The sequence below is a fragment of the Nomascus leucogenys genome, chromosome 15, assembly GCF_006542625.1.
Source record: "Nomascus leucogenys isolate Asia chromosome 15, Asia_NLE_v1, whole genome shotgun sequence".
NCBI lineage: Eukaryota > Metazoa > Chordata > Mammalia > Primates > Hylobatidae > Nomascus > Nomascus leucogenys.
In genome coordinates, this window is record NC_044395.1 from 79,349,690 (window position 1) to 79,377,119 (window position 27,430).

General features: G+C 40.2%; 1 protein-coding gene and 1 pseudogene across 1 annotated transcript in view; both read right to left on the bottom strand.

The window, feature by feature from the left end:
* Positions 1-899: 899 nt before the first annotated feature.
* The window catches only part of TSG101 (tumor susceptibility 101), a 47,331-nt gene continuing 20,800 nt past the window's right edge, over positions 900-27,430 (bottom strand). The window contains exons 7-10 of the mRNA XM_003254299.4: positions 25,359-25,450; positions 4,740-4,942; positions 2,220-2,459; positions 900-1,233 (exon numbers count right to left, since the gene is read on the bottom strand). Coding sequence (XP_003254347.1) covers positions 1,144-1,233; positions 2,220-2,459; positions 4,740-4,942; positions 25,359-25,450 — 625 coding nt within the window. The 3' untranslated portion in view covers positions 900-1,143. The remainder of the gene's footprint in view (positions 1,234-2,219; positions 2,460-4,739; positions 4,943-25,358; positions 25,451-27,430) is intronic.
* LOC101177127 lies at positions 13,307-14,038 on the bottom strand (annotated as a pseudogene).

A 27,430-nucleotide genomic window follows, 5' to 3' on the forward strand; every position in this document is an offset into this window, starting at 1 on the left:
TACGTAATTGCCATCTGGTCCACAAGAATGTGTTTACTGTGTTATACAAATCCTGATTCTTTTCATCAGGTGCATAGTAATTTTCTATGGCTTAATACCTATGTTCATTTACATGCTATATCTCTACAGTGTAAAAATAAAAGTATATATATATACACACACACACACACACACACAAAGTAAATGTTCCTAACACTAGATAAAACCTTGATTTGACCTTGCTGTTTTTTATTCTTTTATGAGTGCATTTTAATTTTTACAGAAGGGTGTCAACAGATTAAATTGGTCATTCTTCCCTTGGGAGTAGAGTGGGCTGCCTAATTACCTTAATAACATTCCAAATCGGAATATACTTTTCTTTGTAGCCTCATGAGCTTTCTAGCACTCTCATTTTGATCAAGAACATTCTATTCTGGATGAGCTCTGCAGGACATATAGCAGCTATATAGTTCATTGGGTGGTCACAAACTTGGCTACAGAATCACTCACCATGAAGACGAAACTTTAAATGACAATAAAAGCAGGGAGGCAATGGTACACTGTATCTTTCCCTTTAATCCTAAAGTTATCAGGTATATAGTTTGGACCTGCCACTCTGCTCCTTTTTGATGAAAATACTTATGGTTCAGTGAGGCCTAGAAAGGAAACAAATTTAGTAGGGTTGGTAGGAGAGTATCTCCTTGGACCTTTCACAGATAAGTTACTCAAATGCTTCGATTTCAAATATTTCAAAATCTAGATTTCTATTTGGTATATCTCCATATTAATTCACTTTATATGCTGTAGAATAATACTAAATTTCAACTTAAGATGGATTTTATGCCTTTTTTGCTAAATGAGAAGTTGGGCTCATTAAGGTTTCATGGATCTTTCCTAAAGTCCAATAAAGGAGAGAAAAATTATGCAACAAATTTTATTTAGCAGTCCCAACATTCAGCACAAAAAGTTTACAGAGGATAGAAAGTGCATTAATAAAAGCCAGTCTTTACCAGAAGAAAACAGAAAATATATTATTGATTCAAAATATTTTACACTTGAATGATAAACTGCAATAACTTATTCTGGGCACCTACTGATAAGAGAAAGGAAGAGAAGAAAAGAATACTTTAAGAAGAGCTCAACCTCCAGCTGGTATCAGAGAAGTCAGTAGAGGTCACTGAGACCGGCAGTCTTTCTTGCTTTTTGCATTAGTGCCCTCAGCTGGAACTGTTTACGGGATAGAAGACGTACATGCTGGGAGGGGAAAAAAGTTTGAATAGTTTAGAATGGCTTTGATTTAGGCCCAGGCATAAAATAGACAATTTGTAACCTAGATGGGATCTAAGAACCCTAACTCATGACCTGTCAACCTTTGGAATGAATACCTCATTATATGTGGCTTTTAAACTGCATATTATAAAGGCTTACTCAACAGGGAAAGCATTACATTGCATGATCTGTCTCAGGAGTTTGACCTACACTTTCTTTTCCTAAGCCATGCCACTCAAGCAAGAGATTGTACAGAAAAAGAGTCCTCTCTTGGGTCTCTGGTTTATATCCAGCCATTCATGTGGTTGTACCACTTCTGAGGCACGTGGTTTGGCCATTCCCCCACAGTGAGAGGAGATAGGCAAGATCAGCACATGACCTGACCAGGCTCCAGCTGCAGCTGGATCAGATATCCCAAAGGTGGCTGCTATTATCCCTAAAACCATGTTCTCCATGACCCAAGAGACAGCAGTAGCCAAACTTCGCTTACCAGATTTTCCTCTGTACAGCAGCATTAAGCTTGAGACAACTTTCATTCAAGAGGGCTTGAAAGGGCAGCCTGATACCTTGATGTGGGAAAACTGGTCTAAAGTTATATAACTCTAAGAAAATTAACATAAAAAATGGAGGTGGCACAATCAGTAATCTCAATTTAGGTGGTATGACCTCAACCAATGGAAATCTGATCGTACCTCCTGATCCACCCAGGCACAGAAGAATTACACTCATCTTAATGCTGCCTGTGGGCAGAGAACTGCAGCCACCAGCCCACTTTTCTTCCCCTGCTCAGACCAATCCTCAGTACTCTGTAGGTAAAAAGATGGCGCAAAATCCTACATCTCATTTACTGTTTTTTGGGAAGATAAAGAATCTTAATCCATACTACAGAGAAACTCTCTTGGTTTGTGGTTTGCAAGGTCAGTGCCTCTAACCAAGTTAAAAAAATCTTGGAACATAAAATGAAGAAATACCTTCAGGAAGACATCCAGGTCTATCACTCCCCTTCTCAAGGCTTCTCCCAAGTAAAAGATAGTGTCTTCAATAGCGTTTTCTTCTGCATACAGATTCAGGATCTGTTTGTATAAGGGAGCTGTGGGAATGATAACTTCATCAATATCATTGTTTTCAGACTGATTTTCCATTTTTTCCAGAGCCGAACTGAGTTCTTCATCCTTCTTTTTCAAAAGTTCTATGTTTTTATCAACCTCGGCCTGAAAACGGAACAGTCCAAGCATTAATAACTGTACATAATTATCCACTTGTCAGACATCTACAACACTTCACAGGAAAAGACAGGCTAACAACCATGTTTAAACAACTCATGGATGAGAATAATGTTTCAAATAACACCCTGGTCAAAGGTAGAGGAAAAGATGTGATCTACTATGCTGAGTGAAATAGAGTAATGGAGATATCCTGAGGTGACAGCACTTTCAGTGACAGTAACAAGCTTGTCACCTGTCAGCGACAAATGATACTGCAAACTAAGCCATCAGACAAGATACTTTCCAGCAGAAGGTTCCTTTACATAGAAAATCATAAGAGGTTTTTCTTCCCAACAAGTGGGCATCTGCCATAGGAGAGTAACTTTCCTCAGTCTATGAAGAGGATTCAATGCATAGAGGCCCAAATATCTGCATTCTAATCACAAAGTATCACACGCAGGTGGTGGTTGTAGGCTCTGAGTTGTATTGGTGTCACTTTCCTGAATTCTAAAAATTGGCTACTTCGAGGCGTATTTTACAATCTAGAACCACTTTGTAAGGCTAATGGGTACATACAAATCACTTTCCACAAAGCCCTCAACCTTCTAAGAATTCTTTACTCTTCCATCAAAAATGCACATTTACTGGAATAAATTCTCCCTCATGGGGATGAAAATGGAGCATGAAATTGGCACTTCAATTGTGCTGATGCCTCCACTTTATCATCATTAAGCAAAGCCATAGGGCTGACTTACACATGGACTGTCCAAGGCATAGCTGTCTGTTATGAGAAAGCTTAAAGAGCTGAAGGTTGCATATGCTATGTTTATATGTAGCTCTTTAGCCAACCAAGTATCTCTGGATTATTGAGAAAGTTCCCTGAACATACTTTTAAAAACGGCTCACACAACCTTTGGAAACAATAAAATAGTACTGTCCTTTTAAGTCTGCTCCTAAGATGTGCAGATCTTTATCATGGCTTAGAACTCTCTAAACTTATTTCCTAGTAACTGGCAACATTAGGCACTCGAACAGTCCTCCTTTGGGTTAAAACATCATTTCCTAGGGCAAAGGTGTGATATGCTTTGGCTGTGTCCCCACCCAAATCTCAACTTGAATTGTATCTCACAGAAAGGGGTGTGTGTGTGTGTGTGTGTGTGTGTGTGTGTAGCGGGGGTGGGGTGGGGGATGGTGCACGTGGGGTGGTAATTGAATCATGGGAGCTGGTCTTTCTAGTGATAGTGAATAAGTCTCACAAGATCTGATGGGTTTATCAGGGGTTCCAGCTTTTGCTTCCTCCTCATTTCCTCTTGCCACCACCATGTAAGAAGTGCCTTTTGGCTGGGCACAGTGGCTCATGCCTGTAATCCCAACACTTTGGGGGCCAAGGTGGGTGGATCACCTGAGATCAGGAGTTCAGGACGAGCCTGGCCAACATGGTGATACCCTGTCTCTACTAAAAAATACAAAAATTAGCCAGGCATGGTGGCGGGCACCTGTAATCCCAGCTACTCAGGAGGCTGAGGCAGGAGAATCACTTGAACCTTGGGGGTGGAGGTTGCAGTGAGCCAAGATTGCACCACTTCACTCCAGCCTGAGCGAAAGAGACTCTCTCAAAAAAAAAAAAAAAAAAGTGCCTTTTGCCTCCCACCATGATTCTGAGGTCTCCCCAGCCATGTGGAACTGTAAGTCCAATTAAACCTCTTTTTCTCTCAAGTCTCGGATATGTCTTTATCAGCAGTGTGAAAACGGACTAATACAAGGTACAAACAAAATGGTCTAAATATTATACCCTTCCCAATCTAAGACCAACTGCCAAACATAGGCTTCACTGTAAACAAAGGTATAAAAAATTACATTCAAATGTCTAAAGATGCCGATAATTTTTTTTTTTTTTTTGAGACGGAGTCTTGCTCTGTCGCCCAGGCTGGAGTGCAGTGGTGCAATCTCGGCTCACTGCAAGCTCTGCCTCCCGGGTTCACGCCATTCTCCTGCCTCAGCCTCTCCGAGTAGCTGGGACTACAGGCGCCCACCACCATGCCCGGCTAATTTTTTTGTATTTTTAGTAGAGATGGGGTTTCACCGTGGTCTTTATCTCCTGACCTCGTGATCCGCCCGCCTCGGCCTCCCAAAGTGCTGGGATTACAAGCGTGAGCCACCGCGCCCAGCCAATGCCGATAATTTTCTGAACTCCTACTATGCCCACAACATCCAGGGGACATATAGAACACTCTGCTATGGCTACAATTCAATCCAAAAATTTTAAGTCTTTAACGAGTCACTTACTACTTCTTGATCTAAACGGGTAACCATCTCTTCCAGTTTCTGGTGACCCTTTTTCAGGTCTTCTTCTGTTCGTTTCAAGGCATTGAGCTCTGCCTGGGCACGATCCATTTCCTCCTTCATCCGCCATCTCAGTTTGTCACTGACCGCAGAGATGAGAGAGGCTCGGATGGTGTCCTCGCTGATTGTGCCATCCCTACTGGGACCTGCAGGAAACAGAGGCAAAAAACACTTGCTTACTTCCCAAGTGCCTTCTATTTGTCTCACAGGAACCTTCAGAAAAGGGGGCAATATGAACCGACACTTTCAAAATGTGAGGAAAGAAAAAAATTATGTTACCAGTTTCATCAGAAACAATGTAAAAATCTGAGTTGATTCAGAAATACTTGCCCTGCAAGAGATTACTATTAATCCATGTTAAACCCAGTTTCCCTATTCATAGCCCAAACAATTAGCTACAATTAGCTATTTTCTCAATGAGACAGAGGCTATGTCCCTAACCAATTACAATTATTCCTAAATCACCAACAAATGGCACAATAATTTCCACCAAGGAAAAACATTTGGTGCAGGCCAAGTCCAACATCACGCTTCGCTGCTAAGCTGAAGGAGACAAGTGCCCACTGTAGAGGCCAGTGAGAGGACTGAGAATGGGCAGTTTCCCTAAACGAATGCACAGGTTAATAAGGCTCCCCTCTGTAAGACTTTTACTACTTCACCCTTTACCAACAAGACAGAACAGATGAACAAAAAAGAATGACATCCAAAAAATTCAACAGCTGATAAACTGTTGATTCCCAGATTCTTTACTATTCTCTTCCAAATGTCCCTTCCTGATCAGTGTATTATATCATTTCCATGCATATTTCAGATCAAATAAACATCCCCTGGATATTTTCTTCAAAAAGGTCCCCTTTCTAATACAAGGTTGGGTATCCTTTATGACTATCAGTGTTCTTCAGTTATTGTCCTAATCAGCAAAAGTGTAAATGGCATTTTGACTTTTAATTATGTTTGATTATAAAATACTACGTGAGGACGTAAGTATATTTAACCTTAATTGCCTTTTTTTATTTTTTTTTTATTTTTTGAGATGGAGTCTCACTCTGTCACCCAGGCTGGAGTGCAGTCGCATGATCTCGGCTCACTGCAACCTCCGCCTCCTGAGTTCAAGCTATTCTCCTGCCTTAGCCTCCCGAGTAGCTGGGAAGCAAACTTCCTGAAGGCCTTGTGAATTACCTGGGTCTTCTAATTACCTGTTAGATGATCCTGCTTTTTACCAAGACCATCAACAAACTCTGTCAACGAACTCTAAGCCATTCTAAACTAACAAAAAAGTTTAATGCTCTCGAATATCAGATCCCATCTTCTCTCTACCATTAAATTATGGTGAAAGCTAATCTTTGCCAATGATCTTTCCTCCATTAACCATAATTCCCAAAACATCAGCACAACAACTAGAATCTGCTCTCTCTTAACAGTTATCACTATATTGATTAGTTTAAAAACCTATTTTCTGAAGGAAAGGTCTCTATAATCCTTATTATGCAGCCTAAATACTAAATGTTAAGGGTGGCAAACTGTTGCTGAATGATCTCCTGAAATCAACAGAATTGGTTATCTTCTAGGAGTCCTAGAGAAAAGGCCTCAGATGGTTAGAAGTCCTTAGGATGTGCTTTTTTGGAAACTTCCCTTCTCTTGCCTTCTGCTGGAATGTAGAAGAAGGTAATTATTAAAATTGTTTATAAATATATGAGCACTCCAAAATAAATGGCATGGTGGTATTAAACCAAATGAAAGAACTCATCAATATCTCTACTACCTGAAAATCAGAAAAGTGAACTGCTAAAGCTCTACTGCTTTGAAGGCATGTGGTTGGAAACAGTGCTGAAAAGTCATTAATAGAGTAAAATATTTAAAATTATGGATTTCATTAATAGCGACAGAAGGCAGCCAAATGCCGAGGCAGATGGGGTGGGTCCCCGGTGAAATGCCATCTTCAAGCCAAAAACAGCCTGAAGGCTGAAAAGATTGGACTGCTGGTCCCGGATGAAACCCCTGACCTAGAGTGAGAACTTCTATTCCTGTTTGCCCACGCTTTCCCATTGATTCTTCCTCAATAATGCCTTTTAACCAATCAAATGTTGCCTTTTCCGATACTACCTATGGCCTGCCCTTCCTATTCTGAGCCTGTAAGAAGCCCCATGACTGTTGGTGGGACTGTAAACTAGTTCAACCATTGTGGAAGTCAGTGTGGCGATTCCTCAGGGATCTAGAACTAGAAATACCATTTGACCCAGCCATCCCATTACTGGGTATATACCCAAAGGACTATAAATCATGCTGCTATAAAGACACATGCACACGTATGTTTGTTGCGGCACTATTCACAATAGCAAAGACTTGGAACCAACCCAAATGTCCAACAACGATAGACTGGATTAAGAAAATGTGGCACATATACACCATGGAATACTATGCAGCCATAAAAAATGATGAGTTCATGTCCTTTGTAGGGACATGGATGAAACTGGAAACCATCATTCTCAGTAAACTATCGCAAGGACAAAAAACCAAACACCACATGTTCTCACTCATAGGTGGGAACTGAACTATGAGAACTCATGGACACAGGAAGGGGAACATCACACTCCGGGGACTGTTGTGGGGTGGGGGGAGGGGGGAGGGACAGCATTAGGAGATACACCTAATGCTAAATGACGAGTTAATGGGTGCAGCACAACAATATGGCACATGGATACATATGTAACAAACCTGCACATTGTGCACATGTACCCTAAAATCTAAAGTATAATAAAAAAAAAAGAGACAAACAGATACTACATGCATCCTGATGTGATGCCCTGAGGACACAAATACAAAAGGAAAAAGAAATACGATGATGGGGAAATACGTAGATTATGAGACCTTATCATATTAAAATACTATTATTAAAATATTACTATTTGATATTAATAAATTTATACTAAAAAATATGAAAACCATACTGAAAAACAGATAAAGCCAGACTATCATTAATTGTCTTAAAAATTAGCATAATAGTTCCTCTTAGATGGGAGGGAGCTGTATTTGAGAAGAGAGGTAAAAAAAAAAAAAATGCCTACACAGGCAAGGCAATCCACCCTCTTCCATGAGGCAGAGTTAAAAAGATTTTCACCTTACAATAATTAAGTTTTCAATTTGATAATTAAATGCTATATTTGATCCTGGGTAGGAACCCAGATTTTTAAATGGTTAGGACATTAATGGAACAACTGGAAAAATCTGAATATGCATTATTATAGTTTAATATTAATATTTCTTGAGTGTGATCAATGTTGTTTTACAGAAGAGCATGTCCCTGTTTCTTTATCTGAGATGATCATCCTGAGATTATCAATTGACATGATTTTTCTCTTTATTCTGATAATGTAGTGAATTACACAGATCGATTTTCAAATATTAAACCATCCTGTTGATCAAAAAAAAAAAAAAAAAAAAAAAGCCCCAGGACTCAGCCACTTAGAGGGGACTTTCCCAGCTTTGGGTAGGGGAACCACCCCTGCATCCCCTCTCCACTGAAAGCTCTTTCATCAGTCAATAAAACTCCTTGTCTTGCTCACTCTTTGATTGTCAGTGCATCCCCATTCTTTGTGGGCACAGGACAAGAACTCAGGAACCAGTGGGTAAGCCAGACTCAGCCCAACTGGGCCAAATGGGAGGAATGTCTCCGGCAGCAGGTAGCATGGTTGAGGGAGGCCCAGGCAGGGTGTCGCTGGTCAGAGGTCCCTGGCTTGCAGAGTGACTGAGAAGAAAATCCTGCATCATCAACACTATCACTGCTTCACTTTATTCAAACAATTCTGCCCAACCAGCCACCATAATTCAGGGCTAAGCCCCTTCGGCAGTTAAATTCTTTAAAAATTTCTTATGCAGCCAAAAGACACATGAAAAAATGCTCATCGTCACTGGCCATCAGAAAAATACAAATCAAAACCACAATGAGATACCATCTCACACCAGTTAGAATGGTGATCATTAAAAAGTCAGGAAACAAAAGGTGCTGGAGAGGATGTGGAGAAATAGGAACACTTTTACACTGTTGGTGGGACTGTAAACTAGTTCAACCATTGTGGAAGTCAGTGTGGCGATTCCCCAGGGATCTAGAACTAGAAATGCCATTTGACCCAGCAATCCCATTACTGGGTATATACCCAAAGGATTATAAATCATGCTGCTGTAAAGACACATGCACACGTATGTTTACTGCGGCACTATTCACAATAGCAAAGACTTGGAACCAAGCCAAATGTCCAACAATGATAGAATGGATTAAGAAAATGTGGCACATATACACCATGGAATACTATGCAGCCATAAAAAATGGGTGAGTTCATGTCCTTTGTAGGGACATGGATGAAGCTGGAAACCATCATTCTCAGCAAACTATCACAAGAACAAAAAACCAAACACCACATGTTCTCACTCATAGGTGGGAATTGAACAATGAGAACGCATGGACACAGGAAGGGGAACATCACACACCGGGGCCTGTTGTCGGGTGTGGGGGGAGGGGGAGGGATAGCATTAGGAGATACACCTAATGTTAAATGATGAGTTAATGGGTGCAACACAACAACATGGCACATGTATACATATGTAACTAACCTGCACGTTGTGCACATGTACCCTAAAACTTAAAAGTATAATAAAAAAAAAGAAAAAAAATTTCTGTTCCCAAGGGAACATCCAAATTCTTTAACAAAGAATACTACCATAATTACCATAATTCAATCTCTTGGACTTGCTTTGGTTCTATTTTTGGCAGGGAGGGGAAAACTGATTTATAATTTTGGTCTCTCACAACAAATTCAAAGGATTAGAAAAGTAAAATGCAATATAAACTTTACTAAAACACCTTAACACAAGGAAGAAAAAACATTAGATCTTTTCTGTAACCATTAAAATTTTTTTTCTAGTAGAGAGGTAGTCTCACTATGTTGCTCAGGCTGGTCTCAAATTCCAGGCTTAAGCTATCCTCCTTAGCCTCCTGTAGTGCTGGGATTACAGGCATGAGCCACTGTGCCTGGCATCCCACCTATTTGCTATTGCAAAAAACAAAAAAGAAACAAAAAAACCTCAAAGTATAGGAATCTGCTATAATTCCTGGTTTGTAACAGGAGTGGTGGCCCAGCTTATGCTTCAGTGAGCATGCATCCTCCTTTTCCATTGTTCCATGTTGCCCATCTCATCTTCAAATTACAGTATTAGGCAGGAAGCTTTTGGCAGATCTTATTTTTTTTTTTTGTATTTGGGTATTTTTTGTTTTTAACTGATATAATTTTTATTTCACTTTTGAATTGTTACACTTTTCCTGATTATTCTGCATAAGGTGAAACTAGAACGTTTAAAAGGCATACACAAATCTAGTTCATCAATAACTGGGGATTTTTCTTTTTTGCTATACTATTTTCACAACCACAGGTGTGCTTGCTAGGCAATATAACCATCACAGAAGAAAACGTTAGGCAGAATACTGGTTAAGGAAAAACAAAGCAAGAAAAGAGCTACCAGATATACCAACAGGCTTAGCTCCACATTCACTACTGCATTTTCTTTTTTTTTTTTTTTTTTGAGACGGAGTCTCGCTCTGTCGCCCAGGCTGGAGTGCAGTGGCGTGATCTCGGCTCACTGCAAGCTCTGCCTCCTGGGTTCACGCCATTCTCCTGCCTCAGCCTCTCCGAGTAGCTGGGACTACAGGCGCCCGCCACCACGCCCGGCTAATTTTTTTGTATTTTTAGTAGAGACGGGGTTTCACCGTGGTCTCGATCTCTTGACCTCGTGATCCACCCGCCTCGGCCTCCCAAAGTGCTGGGATTACAAGCGTGAGCCACCGTGCCCAGCCTCACATTCACTACTGCATTTTCAAGGGCCAATTATTAACTGCACATTTTTGTTCAGTTAGAAAGGAGGGGTTTTTGTTTTTTCTTTTTTTGGTTTGTTTTAAATCAGTGCATGAGGTTTTCTTTTCTCATTTCAGCAGATGGACAAACAGATGGGCTCTAAAGCTAGATGGAATGTTTTTTTTTTTTTTTTTTTTTTTTTGAGATGGAGTCTCGCTCTGTCGCCCAGGCTGGAGTGCAGTGGCGCAATCTCGGCTCACTGCAAGCTCCGCCTCCCGGGTTCACGCCATTCTCCTGCCTCAGCCTCTCCGAGTAGCTGGGACTACAGGCGGCCGCCACCACACCCGGCTAATTTTTTTGCATTTTTAGTAGAGACGGGGTTTCACCGTGGTCTCGATCTCCTGACCTCGTGATCCACCCGCCTCGGCCTCCCAAAGTGCTGGGATTACAAACGTGAGCCACCGCGCCCAGCCTGCTAGATGGAATGTTAAAGGTAGAGGGGTGATATTGTGAGACTGATAGGCCTATTATCAATTATCTCCACTGCAGTGTCCACACAACTTCCCTGAATATAAGGTCTCGTTAAAACACATCTGAGAGTTGAGCTGGGTAAGTGCACTTGGGAGACCTGGTGAGGGGCACTAAAAAGCATGATCAGGGCCAGCCTCAATACAGGGAGAAGTCAGGGATATTTAAAAATACTTTTTTGATTCAGATCCTGGTATGACTGAAGAGCAACACCGTGTTGAGAACTGGAGGAAGACAGAGCTCTGGTGCTAGAAGCTCTTCTCAAGTCTTTAAAGCAAGGCTTGCTCACCAAGGTGCTCACTAATGTCTCTCACCCCTGCCCATATACAGCATTAAAAAGTGAACAAAAGACAGAATTCAAAAAGCAAAAAAAGGAAGCAGGACAGAAATTTAGAGAGGGAAGAGAAAACCGAAGTCAACAGTCAAAAAGGATGGTGGGGGGCCGGGCGCGGTGGCTCACGCCTGCAATTCCAGCAATTTGGGAGGCTGAGGCGGGTGGATCATGAGGTCAAGAGATCGAGACCAACATGGGGAAACCCCATCTCTACTAAAAATACAAAAACTAGCTGGGCGTGGTGATGCATGCCTGTAGTCCCAGCTACTTGGGAGGCTGAGACAGGAGAATCGCTGGAAGCCAGGAGGCGGAGGTTGCAGTGAGCCGAGATCATGCCACTGCACTCCAGCCTGACAACACAGCAAGACTCCATCTCAAAAAAAAAAAAAGGATGGTGGGAAAGAATGTTTTGATTTCAAAATTTAAAAGCCCCAAGCCAGGAAATTCAGTACTCCTCAAGTGAAAGGCAATCTCTACAGAACATCATTCTTTTTTTTTTTTTTTTTTTTTTGGAGATGAGGTCTCCCTATGTTGTCCAGGCTGGAGTGCAGTTATTCACAGGTGCAACCACAGGGCACTGCAGCCTTAAACTCCTACACTCAGGCGATCCTCCTGCCTCGGCCTCTTAAGTAGTTGGGACTATATGTACGCACCACCGTGCCTGACTCAGAAGATTATTCTTTTTTTTTTTTTTGAGACGGAGTCTTGCTCTGTCCCCCAGGCTGGAGTGCAGTGGCGCGATCTTGGCTCACTGCAAGCTCCGCCTCCCGGGTTCACGCCATTCTCCTGCCTCAGCCTCTCCAAGTAGTTGGGACTACAGGCACCTGCCAACACGCCCGGCTAATTTTTTTTTTTTTGTATTTTTAGTAGAGACGGGGTTTCACCGTGTTAGCCAGGATGGTCTCGATCTCCTGACCTCGTGATCCGCCCACCTCGGCCTCCCAAAGTGCTGGGATTACAGGCTTGAGCCACCGCGCCCGGCTCAGAAGATTATTCTTAAAAGTATTATCCAGGAAACAGATAAGGTCATTCAAAAAACACATGGCTTTTCTTTAGCTCAGGGTTAACAATGAAAATAGATTCCATTATTGAAGCACAAGTTGCAAATTGGTAACAAAGTGAACACATTGCAGTAGAAAAGGGGATTTAGTCAGGTGTGTTATATGAGCACTTGGACTTTTCAAGGTGTCATAAGCCAGTTCTCTGCCACAAAGAATTTAAATTTCGAGTTTCCTCAGAGGAAGACACCGTGGACATTTGTGGTCATGAACTTTTGAGTGGCAACAGCCCAAACAGTTCAAGTGTCTTTAAGTGCCAAACAACAGGCAGCATTACTATGAATTACCATTAAACTCAAATGCCAAATGACGTGTGTCTCACTCCAGGTTCCAGCATCACAATATAATCTCTATAACCTCCTGTATAACTTTATAATGGAATTGTATTTCAATGATTCTGATATTAAACTTTCCAAAAAGTTACACATAATTCAGGTCTATTTTTTCTACAAGTAAGAGCTTTGCTAAATTACAAAACCCCATAATCACAGTGTTGAATTGAAAAAAAATTAAACACACAGTAATCCTGTCAATGTTAATCAAAATCAAAACTTCAGAATGCCATGGCATTTATGTGACCAATCTGAGTTTTAGAATACAAACACCAGGTGTTTATCCCATGAACCATTTTTGCTAGGCTGAGGCTGTGAAAAATCCAAAGTCAACATATAATTATTTTTTATCACACAAGGGATATATGTGGAGGGTACAGAGTGACGCTGAACAGTTTACAAAGCATAAGAAACATTACTTCTCTCCCTCCCCAGCATCTCCTTCATCTTCCTGATTTTCCGATGTCCAGAGTGAGATTGTCCCTAAGTAACTGCATGATCAGAGTGCTGTCTTTATAAGACTTTTCATTCAGTGTATCCAATTCAGCAATTATTTCATCAAATACTGTTTTTGCCAGGCTGCAGGCCTTTTCAGGAGAGTTTAGAATCTCATAGTAAAAGACTGAGAAATTAAGTGCCAGACCACGTCAAATTGGATGTGTAGGCTGCATTTCTTCTTTCTTACTAATTTCAAATGCTTCCTGGTAAGCCTGCTGGGAGTTCCACACAGTGGTTTGTTTGTTGTCTCCAGATGCCACTTCAGAAAGATACCTAAAATAATCTCCTTTCATTTTCAAATAGAACACCTTACTCTCTTGTTGTATAGAATTGAGAATAAGATACTTGTCCAACAGCTCCAGAACGTCATTGCAGATGTCCTGCAGTTCTGCCTCTGTCTTCTCATGCTACTCTCTCCCCATCTGCTGCTGTTTCTCATTCCTCTGTTTTCTGCTCAATGCTGGAGATGACATGCCAGGAAAGTGGCGGGCACCTACCACATTCTTGTAGGCAACAGAGAGCAGATTTCTCTCTTCATTGGAGAATTCATGCCTCTGTTCTGTGACTGCCTTCATGACTACAGCCATATCATCATAGCGCTCAGCCTGCTCAGTGAGTTGGCTTTCTGTACCAGCTCACTTTTATCCAGTCACTCCCATGGGAGGGCTGCAGGGGATGAGAATGCTTCCGAGCGAAGCTCCAAGTGAGGTGACCACTTCCTTCCCAAGCCCACTCCTCTGGCAGTGCTGGCGGTGCCTGCGGTGGCGGTGCCTGCCGTGGCTGCAGCGACGGTGGCAGCAGCTCCTGTATTCGGATATTTTTAAAGTTCAGGCAAAATAAGGCAAAATGCCTTACAGCTTGGTTCTGTGTAGTAAAGAATTAACTTTACCCAGAGAGGCCATGCCTTTGCCCTTGGCTCCTGGAGGTGATGTCTAAGCCCTCAGAACTTCCCGACTAATTAGTGTTCTTTATCTACACCAGTCTAACAACGTGATTTATGGGGGGTCTTTGGGCCATGCAGTGGTAGGTAACAGCTCAACCTCTGCAGGAGCTGGAGACTAAAGGTCAGCCTCATAGGCAGTCAATGGTGTCTATATGAGCAAGCCCTGATAAACTCTAGACCCAAGGCTCAGGTGAGCTACCTTGGTCGGTAATACTCCATGCATAATGATACATACTGTTACTGGGAAAAGTCAGCACTGCCTATGACTCCACTGGGAGAAGAAAACTAGAAGCTTTGCACTTGAAACTTTCTGGGTTGCCCACGTGTCTTTCCTTAGCCTATTTTAATCTGTATCTTTTGCCGTAATAAGTCATAACTGAGTATAATAGCTTTCAGTGAGCTTTTAAAGTCCTTCTAGATAATTACAGAACCTTAGGGTGGCCTTGGGAAACCATGAACTTGCAATGAGTGTCAGAAGTGCAGGTGGTTTTGTGAACTTCCAAACTTTACAGGTCCTTAACTAAAGAGTATTTTCTTACCTAATCAAGAACTTGCTCTTCATGGCAATTTGTAGAATAAGTCGGTCTACTTCAAATGAGGCTATATAAAAAGGCAACACATCTTTCCACATTCACTGAACACACGGATTAAAATATGTCAGAGAGTGAGCTCTCTTCCACAGACTTAATATGAATTAAAGTCTTAGCTGTTCAGTCATCTGGACAGAATTTAGACCAAATAAAAATCTCTAATTTCTTACACTGTACTTAAAAAGTCCTTTAAAGAAAGTGAAAAAGAGCCAATTTCTACAAGAGTTTGGTTTAGAATTTCATATCCAAAGGATGATTCATGAAATGATGACTAGTGAAGATTTCATTAAGTCCCCAGTTTATAGTAAGGATGTATTAGCAAAAGGAATTTTAAAACCTTTCTACAAGAAACTGTCTTATAATCTATATGAAATAGTATGATGGTTCTTGTGAGATAGGAAGGAAAATCCTTCTCCCATAGATTAGGTACCTAAATGAAATGACTATAATTAAGCATTCAATCACATGCAACAGTGGTGGTATTCCATTCATTGGCATAGAAGTTACCAGAACTAATGAAAACTTAAGGGTCTTTTTATAGTTAGTGAATTTTTCACACATAAACACATCAATATACTTTGTTAAAGCTATTATATCTGGTCTAATGGGTCAAATTATACTGATGCTAAATTTTTAAATCCCTATTTTTAAAAACACACATTTAAATCCTGGAATTTACATTCTTTTTCTCTTTATAGAATATGTTTGGGCAAACGCTACCATAATACCACCAAATAAGTCCTTGCCAAGACTTTCCAGCCAAAGCCATTAACACTCAAAATAGGAACCAAGCCGAGGCAGCAGTCACTTGGCCTATAAAGGTCACAGTTCACCTGAGGAAGTTACAAACACCAAGATTAGACCTAGTCTTATCTCTATCACACATAGACTTCACTGTGAAGTATATCTGAACTTTTAAAAATCGAACTACTTTGTAAAAAAAAAAGGAATTATAACTAAGATCTGAAATAAGAAAGTAAAAAAAGAAAAACCCAGAGTTTTTCAAAGAAGTAAAACTCATCAAAGTTCAAAATTTGATGAACCATGCCACTTTAAGATAATGTTTATGCAAACAAGAAAAAAGATTTGGCGGAAGATTCTCCTCTACTTTGTGAACACTTACCAAACCAAACTTTTTTCTCAAACATCTTAGGAAAAATTTGAATATTCTCTATACCTGCTATAACAAGAATAAGAAGAGTTTTTGGCAAACTGCCATACCGCAAGTCCCCAACACACTGACCTTTTTACTCAAGCAGAGTCAGATTTCAGAAGTGCCCTTCTACAATTCCAGATTAGCAGTTGAAGAGCTAACAGACTTTGAGTAACAATCTTAAGCAAAACTTCCTTTAAATGTCAGGTAGGATCTGATCTCCAAACTTAATCCTTAGGAAAATAAGACGTAATTTTTCTAGTATTAGGAAACCGACACTCTACACTCAATGGACCCAAAAATTCATTGAATAATTTAGCCAAGTATATTCACAGTGCACTAGTATACACTACCTGATTTAAAGCCACTATTTAAACACTTGAGACGCCTGGTTTTATTTATCTCCTAAGAGTATTTACAAACGATCACTACTTCCTAGAACTCAAATGAAGCTATTTTATATTAAAGAAAGAACCCATAAGCCCAAAGTAAACTATAAAATAACTCAACAATAACTTTTCTGACCTTACCCTTAATCAGCAAAAGTAAACTACCTGCCCAGTATTTTTACTCCTGGATGTTACTTGCTCAGGCCCACATAATGGTCCTAGGTCTGGCATCTGTGCTACACAGCAAACTATGGAGCCCAGGTAATCCCAAACAGTAGCTTACTGACCATCTATTTAGAAACCAGACTGAGAACATATGAGGATTATTTTTCTTTCATAATAAAAAACAAAAAACAGGTCTATCTCTGAAGAAGGAAGAACATTTCAGACAACTGTATGAGAAAAGGAGTTCTGATCTGTGCTATTAAGTGCAAACCCTGCAAATCCATTACATGGCTTATAAAAGGCCTTTTTATTTATAGTGTATGAATATGTAAGCTTCTAATACTACTTACAGGCTCTGTGCAGGCTATGGAGCTTTTCTTCCAAAGAAATTAGGGGGCCTCAATTTACCTTTTAAACACTCAGAAAAATGCGCTTAACTGAGCTCTAGAAAGTTTCTATAAACACGTAATCAATAGGAAAAAATTTAAAGACAGCTGTCAGCAGGTTTACACTTCTTGAAAATAAACACACACCACAAAAAAAGGTTTAAATTCGTTTACATAAAAATTTAAGTTTTCAAAAGTGAAGGTAAGTAGGTATAAGTCTTGCTAAAATGAGACACCAAAATAATAACTACTCCAAAAAAGAAACAGTGTGACAAAATCATTCAGCTATCACAGTAAGTCATAAAAGATGAAAGATGCTACCTGGTAGGCATAAGCACAAAGGCCAATAAATCCGAAGGAGAGTTAAAATTCTATTCTTAAAAAAATGAATCAGAATCAAAGTAATTCCATTAAAATTAATGTTTTGTGAAAAAGACTAATTTAAGAATCTATTATGTTAGAGGTATTCTATAGGAATAACGACAGAAAGCCAAATGAATCAGCTTCTCCTTTCATTTACTAATAAAATAAAAATCAATTGTTAACTTACACAATAGCTTTTTTAAAAGCTTTCAAATCTATCATTATTGCTTTGAATTTCTGTTATCATTATTTCTGTTACCATTATTGCTTTGGCAGAAAAGGATTTAACATTTAGCAGACTAAGCTCTCAGCATTTAAATTTCACTCATGACTCATTGACTGTCCAGGAATGGAAGAAAATGCTACTTACCCTGAAGATGAGGCAGTTATTCCCAAAGGAAGTCTGTGAAAGGTGTGGGGAAGAGGCACCCAAACCTGCACACAAGTAAGTGTGCACTAGTAAACCCACATGGGCCGGGTGCCTCGGGTGCCATATCCTGAAAGTACAGTTTCTGTAGGCCAAACACTTAATCTAGGATGGCCAGAGGGAAGAACAGCGTTGGATAAGACAGTCAAGAAAAACTTGTCATGTTTACTAGCTTCTGTCCTCAAAGAAATATTAACAGGTAAGCTCTCTTATTTTTCTTTACCTTTTCCTTTCTTTATCTAAATATTCAGTATGGACTAAAGAGTGGAAACTACAGAAACAAATCATTCAGCTGTGGCATTTTCAGGGTTTTCCACTCCCACATTTTTAAACACTTTAACAAAGGTAAAACTGGTCCCTGAATCTCTGTTAATAGCACCCTTCCAAACTTACTGTTTCTGATCCTTGTTTATTTGATTTTTAGGAACAAAATCTTAAAATGACATTTTTAAAACTCAGAGGTTGAAATATACAGTATTTACGAAGTTTTACCAAGAAAAATTCTGTGGCAGGTATTGGCTTTAACTGGGAATAAACATCTACTCTTCAATTTTACTATTATTAAACTGCAACTAGTAAGTCAAACTGTGTATATGTTAAAGGCCTAAAGCTTAGGATTCAGAGCTATAAATCAACTACAATCATCTATATAGCTTTTTAAAATAAGTCAACCTTCAAAAGAGAACTTTCACACTCTGCTGAGACTGGAGTAAGGAATTGCCAAAGCCTTTTAAACTTCCTCTTTTTTTGCCAGGGGCAGGGGTGGTGGTTGTGGTAGAGAAACTTCGTGGTGGCTCACCTGGTGCCCATCCATACCCACTATTTTTCAGGGATCTTGTATGTGAAACTGATTAAGATAGGTATAGTCAGTTTATGTTTTGCTCCTACAGTAACAGGAAAAAGAATCTTTGTGTTAAGTTTCAATGCATACTACCAGTTAGGTTTTTTTTTTTTGCGACATGAATCGGTTTGTTCCTTCATTATTCACCGACTACCACCTCCTCATTTCCCGTTAGTTTTCAAAACACTACGTAAAATGAGGTTGAAGATATCTATAGCACTCTGATAAAAGGACTCTACAGAGATCAAGGCTGAGGCAGGAGAATGGCGTGAACCTGGAGGGTGGAGCTTGCAGTGAGCTGAGATTGCGTCACTGCACTCCAGCCTGGGCGACAGAGTGAGACTCCGTCTCAAAAAAAAAAAAAGTACTCTACAGAGATCAAATAAAGCTGGAGATTCTGGCACAAGCAAAGTATAGCTGAGAGTACATCCTCCAAGGGAGGGGCCAATTAGTGCACTGACATTCCTCACACATAAATCCATAACATGTGGAAGTATCACTGAGTGGAACACCATTCTTTTCTGGGTACCATATTATATACTAATATTTTTGAACATTTGGTAAATTTTAAATCTTTCTTAATTCAGATTACACCATAAAATTAAAATCCAGGCCGGGCAAGGTGGCTCATACCTGTAATCCCAGCACTTTGGGAGGCTGAGGCAGGTGGATCACCTGAGGTCAGGAGTTTGACCAGCCTGGCTAACATACAAAATACAAAAATTAGTGGGTGCGGTGGCGCATGCCTGTAGTCTCAGCTACTCAGGATGCTGAAGCAGGAGAATCACTTGAACCAGGAGGCAGAGATTGCAGTGAGCCGAGATCACGCCACTGCACTCCAGCCTGGGTGGCAGAGTGAAACTCTGTCTCAAAAATAAAATTAATAAAATAAAATGAAATAAAATAAAATAAATCTACAGAGTGAAACTGCTAAGTTTCAAAAAGAACAAGGGAGCCTAGTGCAGTGGCTCACATCTGTAATCCGGGAGGCCAGCACCGGTGGATCACTTGAATCCAGGAGTTCAAGGCCAGCCTGGGCAATACAAAAAGTAGCCGGGCATGGTGGTGTGTGTCTACAGTCCTAGCTACTCAGGAGGCTGAGGTGGGAGGATCACTTGAGCCCAGGAGATGGAGGTTGCAGTGGGCAGAGAGCACTACTGCACTCCAGCCTGAGCAACAGAGCAAGATCCTGTATCAAAAAACAAGGATAGCGCCAGGTGTGGTGGCTCAGGCCTGTAATACCAGCATTTTGGGGGGCTGAGGCAAGCGGTGAGGTCAGGAGTTGCAGTTGGACATCAGCCTGGCCAACATGGTAAAACCCTGTCTCTACTAAAAATATAAAAATTAGCCGGGTGTGGTGGTACGCTTCTCTAATCCCAGCTACTTGGGAGGCTGAGGCAGTAGAACTGCTTGAACCTGAGAGGTGGAGGTTGCAGTGAGCCAAGATCGTGCCACTGCACTCCAGCCTTGGCGACAGAGCGAGTCTGTCTCAAAAACAACAACAGAAAAACAAGGGTAAATAACCAAATTCATTCTTTCTCATGGCCTCAGTAACAGAGTAACAGCCCAAATCGCGACCATTGATATACTGTGAAAATGTGACTGTAGACTCTAATATCTAAATGATACTTTTATGTTTCTGCTTTCCTTTAAGTCTAAAGTTCAACAGACTACTAAATGTTCAACAACTACTGAAATATGATGAAAAAAATCAAGTAGGCAAAGATCAAAGGGTAGAAAAACAATATATATTAAAGGATATCCTAGATTATCATAAAATAATTTGCCTCTAGCCTATATGCCTAAGACAGTACTCTTGAAAATGTACAGCAAAATATTAGTTGATTTGATTACCCGTTCAAAAATCATAAACACGAAATCTGATTCCACATATACCATTTTCCACACATTTCTATTCTTTGGATATATGGAAATCATCTAAGCAATAAAAAAATGCTTCATACCTAATGTACTGAAACAAGTTAACATAAAAAAGATCTTTGTAAACTAAGGTTCTCTACAAATCAAAAGGATTATACTATTATCTCAATGAGAAACAGGGTGACAAATAGCACTATTCCTATTTTATTGATAATGCCTGAACCAAAATAAGAGAGCTTCACCAGATTTAGTGTGCTTTGCTTATGGATTAAAGACCTTTTATCATTTAGGTTTCTAACTCCAGTCATTTTATTATATTGTAGTTACATTAATGACAAATACATTTTAATAAATCAAAACCACACCACTGGAACCTGAATAGTATGTATCAATGAGAAAAACGGTGGAAATAACCCTTTATGGGGTGGGGGGACGACATTTACATCAGACCTCAGATGGTTACAAGTTATCAGAAAATGTAACAGAAAAATAAACTTCACAAGATTCTATATTCATTCAGGAACTCAGCAAATCTCTTTAACAGCGAACTTCTATATACCAAGCACTCTTCTGGATGTTGAGTGTGTGGGTGGGGGGTTGGAGGGGGGATTGGTGGTGGTGGCAGCAAATTGGTAAGGATAGGCCTGGCTGATCCATGCACAGAAATAGGCCATGGACAAATCCTAAGACAGGAGACCAGTAGGAGATGAGGTCAGAAAAGTAATGGGGAAGAAGGCAGGATCATGTAGGGCCTTCTGGGCCCAAGAACTTTGGACTGAACTCTGAGTGAAATAGGAAATCACTTGAAGGTTTTGAGCAGAGGAGTGAAACAATTTATCTATATTTTATTAGGATCACTCTAGCTGCTGTGTCAAAAAAGAGAGATGTAGGAGGACAAGGAGAGAAGCAGAGAAATCTTGTGGAAGGCTTTTGAAGTAAATTAGATGAGACATAATGGTGACTTGGATCAGCACTGGATATGATCAGATTCTAGATATATTCTGAAGACAAGAGGATTTCCTGAGGAGGAGTCAAGGATGACTCCAAAGAGTATAGAGTAGGTAACAGTGGAGATGGGGCAGGTGTTAGGAAGACTGAGAATTCGGTTTTGGTTGAGTTTGAGATGCCTATTAAACATCCAAGTAGAGATACTGAAAAGGCAGCTGGATATAACAATCTCGAGTTCAGGAGAGAGGTATAGGTCAGAGACATAAATTTGAGAACTGGGGGCACAGAGATGGTATTTAAAGCTATGAGACTGATGGAAATTATCAGGAGAGTAAGGATAGAGAGTGCCAAGGAGACTAAGCCGGGGTCACACCAATGTTAAGAAAAATGGAAGAACTTGCAGAGGAGACTAAGTATGAGTACCCATGAGACAGGAAGAAAATCAAGTGAGCATAAGTGTTTTGGAAAACAAGAGGAAAGTGTATCAAGGAGGAAGTAACCAACTGTGTCAAATGCTGCTGATAGGACAAGTAAGATGAGAATAGTAACTATCCATTGGATGTAACCTCAAAAAGGTTATTGGTAATCATGACCAGTTTTAGCAAAATGGTATGAGAAAAAGGCCAAAAGGAGGAGGTTTAAGAGAGAAAGGGGGAAGAGGTACTGAAGATAACAAAGACAGTTGTTTCAAGGAGTTATTCAGAGAAGAATAAAGACATCCAATAGCGGTGGCAGGAAAAGTGGAATAGAGGATTCTTTTTTAAATATTTTTTTTTTTTCCTGAGATGGAGTCCCACTCCATTGCCCAGGCTGGAGTGTAGTTGCCCGATCTCAGCTCACTGCAACCTCTGCCTCCAGGGTTCAAGCAATTGTCCTGCCTCAGCTTCTTGAGTAGCTAGGATTACAGGTGTGCGCCACCACGCCTGGCTAATTTTTTTGTATTTTTAGTAGAAACGGGGTTTCACCATGTTGGCCAGGCTGGTCTCGAACTCCTGACCTTGTGACCTGCCCGCCTTGGCCTCCCAAAGTGCTGGCATGAGCCACTGTGCCCAGCCTAAAAAAATTTTTAGATACATAATATTTGTACATATTTATGTGGGTACCATGTGATATTTTGTTACCTGCATGGAATGTAATGTTCAAGTGAGGGTATTTAGGGTATCCATCACCCTGAGTATTTATCATTTCTATGTGGTGGGAACATTTTAAGTCTTCTAGCTATTCTGAAATAGACAATACATTGTTAACTATAGTCACCCTACTCTGCTATCAAACATTAGAACTTATTCCTTCTATCTAACTGTATGTTTGTACTCATTAACCAATCTTTCTTCATAAGCCCTATCCCACCCACACACCGTTCTTAAGTCTCTGGAGTACAGGTATTCCTTTAATATACTGATTTCCTTTCCGTTGGATAAATACCCAGCAGTGGGACTGCTGAACTGTCTGGTAGTTCTAATTTTAGTTTTTTTAGAAATCGCCATACTGTTTTCCATAGTGGCTTTAATTTACATTCCCACCAACATTGTATAAGTTACCTTTTCTCCTCATCCTCACTAGCATTTGTTATTTTTTATTTTTTTGTCTTTTTAATAATGGCCATTCAAACTGGGATGAGATTATATTTCTTTGTGGTTTTTATCTGCATTTTCCTGATGATGAGTGATACTGAGCATTTTTTCATATACCTGTTGGCCATTTGTACGTCTTCCTTTAAGAAATGTCTATTCATGTTCTTTGCCCACTTTTTAATGGTTTGTTTTACTGTTGACTGGTTTGAATACCTTGTATATTTATTAGTTCCTTGTCAGATGGGTACTTTGCAAATATTTTCTCCCACTCAACAGGTCGTCTCTTTACTTTGTTGACTATCTCCTTTGTTGTGCAGAAGCTTTTTTTTTGAGACAAGGTCTCACTCTGTTGCCCAGGGTGGAGTGCAGTGGCACGATCTCGGCTCACTGCAACCTCCACCTCCCAGGTTCAAGTGATTCTCTTGCCTCAGCCTCCCGAGTAGCTAGGATTATAGGGGTGTACCACCACGCCCAGATTTTTTGCATTTTTAGTTTTTAGGAGAGATGGGGTTTTACGGATGTTGGCCAGGCTGGTCTTGAACTCCTCACCTTAAATGATTCGCCCACCTTGGCTTCCCAAAGTGCTGGGATTACAGACGTGAGCCACTGCACCTGGCTCAGAAGCTTTTTAATTTAATATCATCTCAGTAGTCTATTTTTGTTGACTTTGCTTTTGAGATATTAACTATAAAACGGTTGCCTAGACCAATGTCCTGAAGGGTTTCCCCTATGTATTCTTCTAGTAGTTTTATAGTTTTGGGTTTTACATTAAGTCTTTAATCCATCTCAAGTGCATTTTTGTATGTGGTGCAAGATAGGGGTCCAGTTTCATTCTTCTGCATATGGATACCCAGTTTTCCGACCACCATTTATGGACAATGTCTTTTTCCCAACGTATGTTCTTGGCACCTTTGTTGAAAATCAGTTGGCTGTAAATATGTGGATTTATTTCTAGGTTCTTTATTCTGTTCCATTGGTCTGTTTCTGTTTTTATACCAATACCATGCTGTTTTGGTTACTATAACCTTGTAATATATTTTGAAGTCAGGTAGTATGATGCTTCCAGCTTTGTTCTTTTAGTTCAAGATCACTTTGGCTATTTGGCTTCTTTTTTGGTTCCACATACATTTTATGATAGCTTTTTCTATTTCTATGAAAAATGACATTGGTATTTCGACACAGATTGCACTGAATCTGCAGACTGCTTTGGGTAATATAGTCATTTTTACAATATTAATTCTTCATGGGCATGAAATGTCTTTCCATTTGTTTGTCTCAAGAGGAGGACTCTTTAAGGTTTTTTTAGGGCATGGCTCTCTGTGCTGATGAGTCATCCAGTAGAGAACAAAACCTGAGAGGAAGGAACTGCTGAAGTGATGCCCCTGAGTACATTAGAGGGGATAAGGTCTAGTGGGGAAATCAGTTTTAGATAGAAGCAAAGATAACCAACTTATGGTAACAGGGAGAAGGCAGATATGGTGGTGCAGGTAGTGGGAGATAGGCATAGGTGAAGGTTGGAGTCTAAAGAAATTCTCTCACTGCCTTAGTTTTTTTAGTTGAAGAAAATTATATTTAAGGTAACGCTAATAAGCAAACACAAAAAGCAAAAACTACTGGTCTTCAATAATTTGTCTTATTTGACCTGCTTATATTAACTCATTTTACTTTCTTCTCTTAACGATGGTGATCTGTTTTCACATATAACCAAGCTAGGAAAATGTATGTATCTGCTAATAGTTCAACACATGTTTGGCTCACAGATAAAACTATGTGATCAAAAGAAAGATTGATGAGTTAATCAGATTTTTTTTCATGCCCTGGTAGAAGGTTCATTTATTTTATTTTATTTATTTATTTTTTTTGAGACCGAGTCTCGCTCTGTCGCCCAGGCTGGAGTGCAGTGGCACGATCTCGGCTCATTGCAAGCTCCGCCTCCCGGGTTCACGCCATTCTCCTGCCTCAGCCTCTCCGAGTAGCTAGGACTACAGGCGCCCGCCACCACGCCCGGCTAATTTTTTTGTATTTTTAGTAGAGACGGGGTTTCACCGTGGTCCCGATCTCCTGACCTCGTGATCCGCCCGCCTCGGCCTCCCAAAGTGCTGGGATTACAAGCGTGAGCCACTGCACCCGGCAGAAGGTTCATTTATATGATAAGTAATTTACTTCAAGTTTAAGATTATAGTACATTATTATAGGTTTTCCTCTAAGAAGAAAGAGTAGTCCAAAATTTCACAAGTGAAATGTGCTTTTCACAACAGGGAGTTAGACTTTGCTTATATGGAGAAACGCAAGTTTTCAAGGGTACTTACCAACAGTGGTCACAGGAGGCTGGGAAGGGTACTGAGAACTTGTTGTGGCAGGATATGGACCACCAGGTGGATAAGGACAGCCTGGGTAACCACTAAAGACAAGAACAAAAAACATTTAAGATGACCCAACGTTATAGTATTTTGAAGAACCCCATTCAGGAAGTTAAGCTTGACATATGGTTGTTTTACCAGTTGATGAATTTATAGTTTTAGAGCTGCAAGTGTTTACTTTCCATAGTAAAGCTCAATGGAAATTGTATTAATGACACTGGATTTACTCTTAAATGGTTAAATGCTCTTGCTTGGTCCCAGTTATATGAGAGTCACCCTCATAGCAGCAGAAATGTAACTAGAGTATTTCTAAGGACAATCCAACAGCATCAGAAGCAACAAGTAATTTGTGAGAGAACTTTTCTGATTTCTCAGTCTGTGGGAAAATGATACTATTTAATTTTTACCTGTGGCTTATTGGTAACCTTTGGGGATATTTAAGCCGAAAACACTTGTCTTTAAATAGTTTTTTTCCTCTTTTGATAACATTCGTACCAAATTCATCTTTAGTTAAAAAAAAAACCTTTTTCCTCACTTTCTGGACAGTTTCTGTCATTCATGTATTCATATCAAAGTCAGAGGATCTTTCCTTAGAGGTATTCTACTCCAATCACCTTTCCAACAATCTCTTATCTATACATATCATTTATAACATCCCTGACAAATGGTCATCTTTCTCTAACAATTAAACATCATTTCAATACAATTTATAAATAGGAGTCCTAAATTTGCATTTTGGAAGATCACTCAACTATCTGGAGACTCCTAAAACTCAAATATTTGAGAACTTCTAACATTTTTCCCTCAGGCTTCTCTTCTTCAGGTTAAATATTCTTTTTTTTTTTTTTTTTTTTTTTGAGATGGAGTCTCACCCTGTTGCTCAGGCTAGATAGAGTGCAGTGGTTGTCCTCACTGCAAGCTCCACCTCCTGGGTTCACGCCATTCTCCTGCCACAGCCTCCTAAGTAGCTGGGACTATAGGCGCCCGCCACCACACCCGGCTAATTTTTTGTATTTTTAGTAGAGATGGGGTTTCACCATGTTAGCCAGGATGGTCTCAATCTCCTGACCTCGTGATTCACCCGCCTCAGCCTCCCAAAGTGCTGGGATTACAGCTGTGAGCCACCGCACCCAGCCCTAACTATTCTTAATTCCTTTAACCATTTGTCTCAGGACATGATTTTCAGATTTAATTGCTTTCCTCTGAATGCTTACTAGTCAGTGTTTCCCTTACAATGAAGAAGAAAATTAGAATAGGATGATTACTGGCCACCTGGTTAGTTAGACAATAAATCTCAATTAATCCTACTTTAGCTATAATTGTCAATTCTATGACATTTGCCTTTTACAAGCGCATTAAAATTACTGATTAAAAAGAGCTAGCTCAGGCTGGGTGCAGTGGCTCACACCTGTAATCTTAGCACTTTGGGAGGCTGAGGCAGGCGGATCACTTGAGTCCAGGAGTTCAAGGCAAGCCTAGACAACATGGCGAAACCGTCTCTACAAAAATAGAAAAATTAGCCAGGTGTGGGGGCACACACCTGTAGTCCCAGCTACTTGGGAGGCTGAAGTTGAAAGATCACCTGAGCCCAGGAGGTCAAGGCTACAGTAGCTGAGATTATGCCACTGTACTCCAGCCTGGGCAATAGAGTGAAGCCCCCATCTCAAAAAAAAAAAAAAAAGCTAGCCTGGGACACTGGAGCAAGAGCACCTTCTGAGTTTATGGTCAATAATCCTTTTTCAATGCAGTGGTTCAAAGATTCTCCTATTTGTATTATCAGCTTCCACTTTATAACTTGTCCTCAACTAAGTTTTATATATGACTTGCTGAAGATTCAATGTAATCATGATACTTCTCTTCTATATCTGTATAAAAGCAAAATCAGACAAAAAAGAGAAAGCATTTTTGTTCCTAGTGGACACATGGTGGAGGCTACTGAACACAGTACTTTTGTGTCTAGTCTCTTCAGTAATCCATGCTATAATGTTGTAAAGAAATGTCAATCTTACTGAAATTTCTAA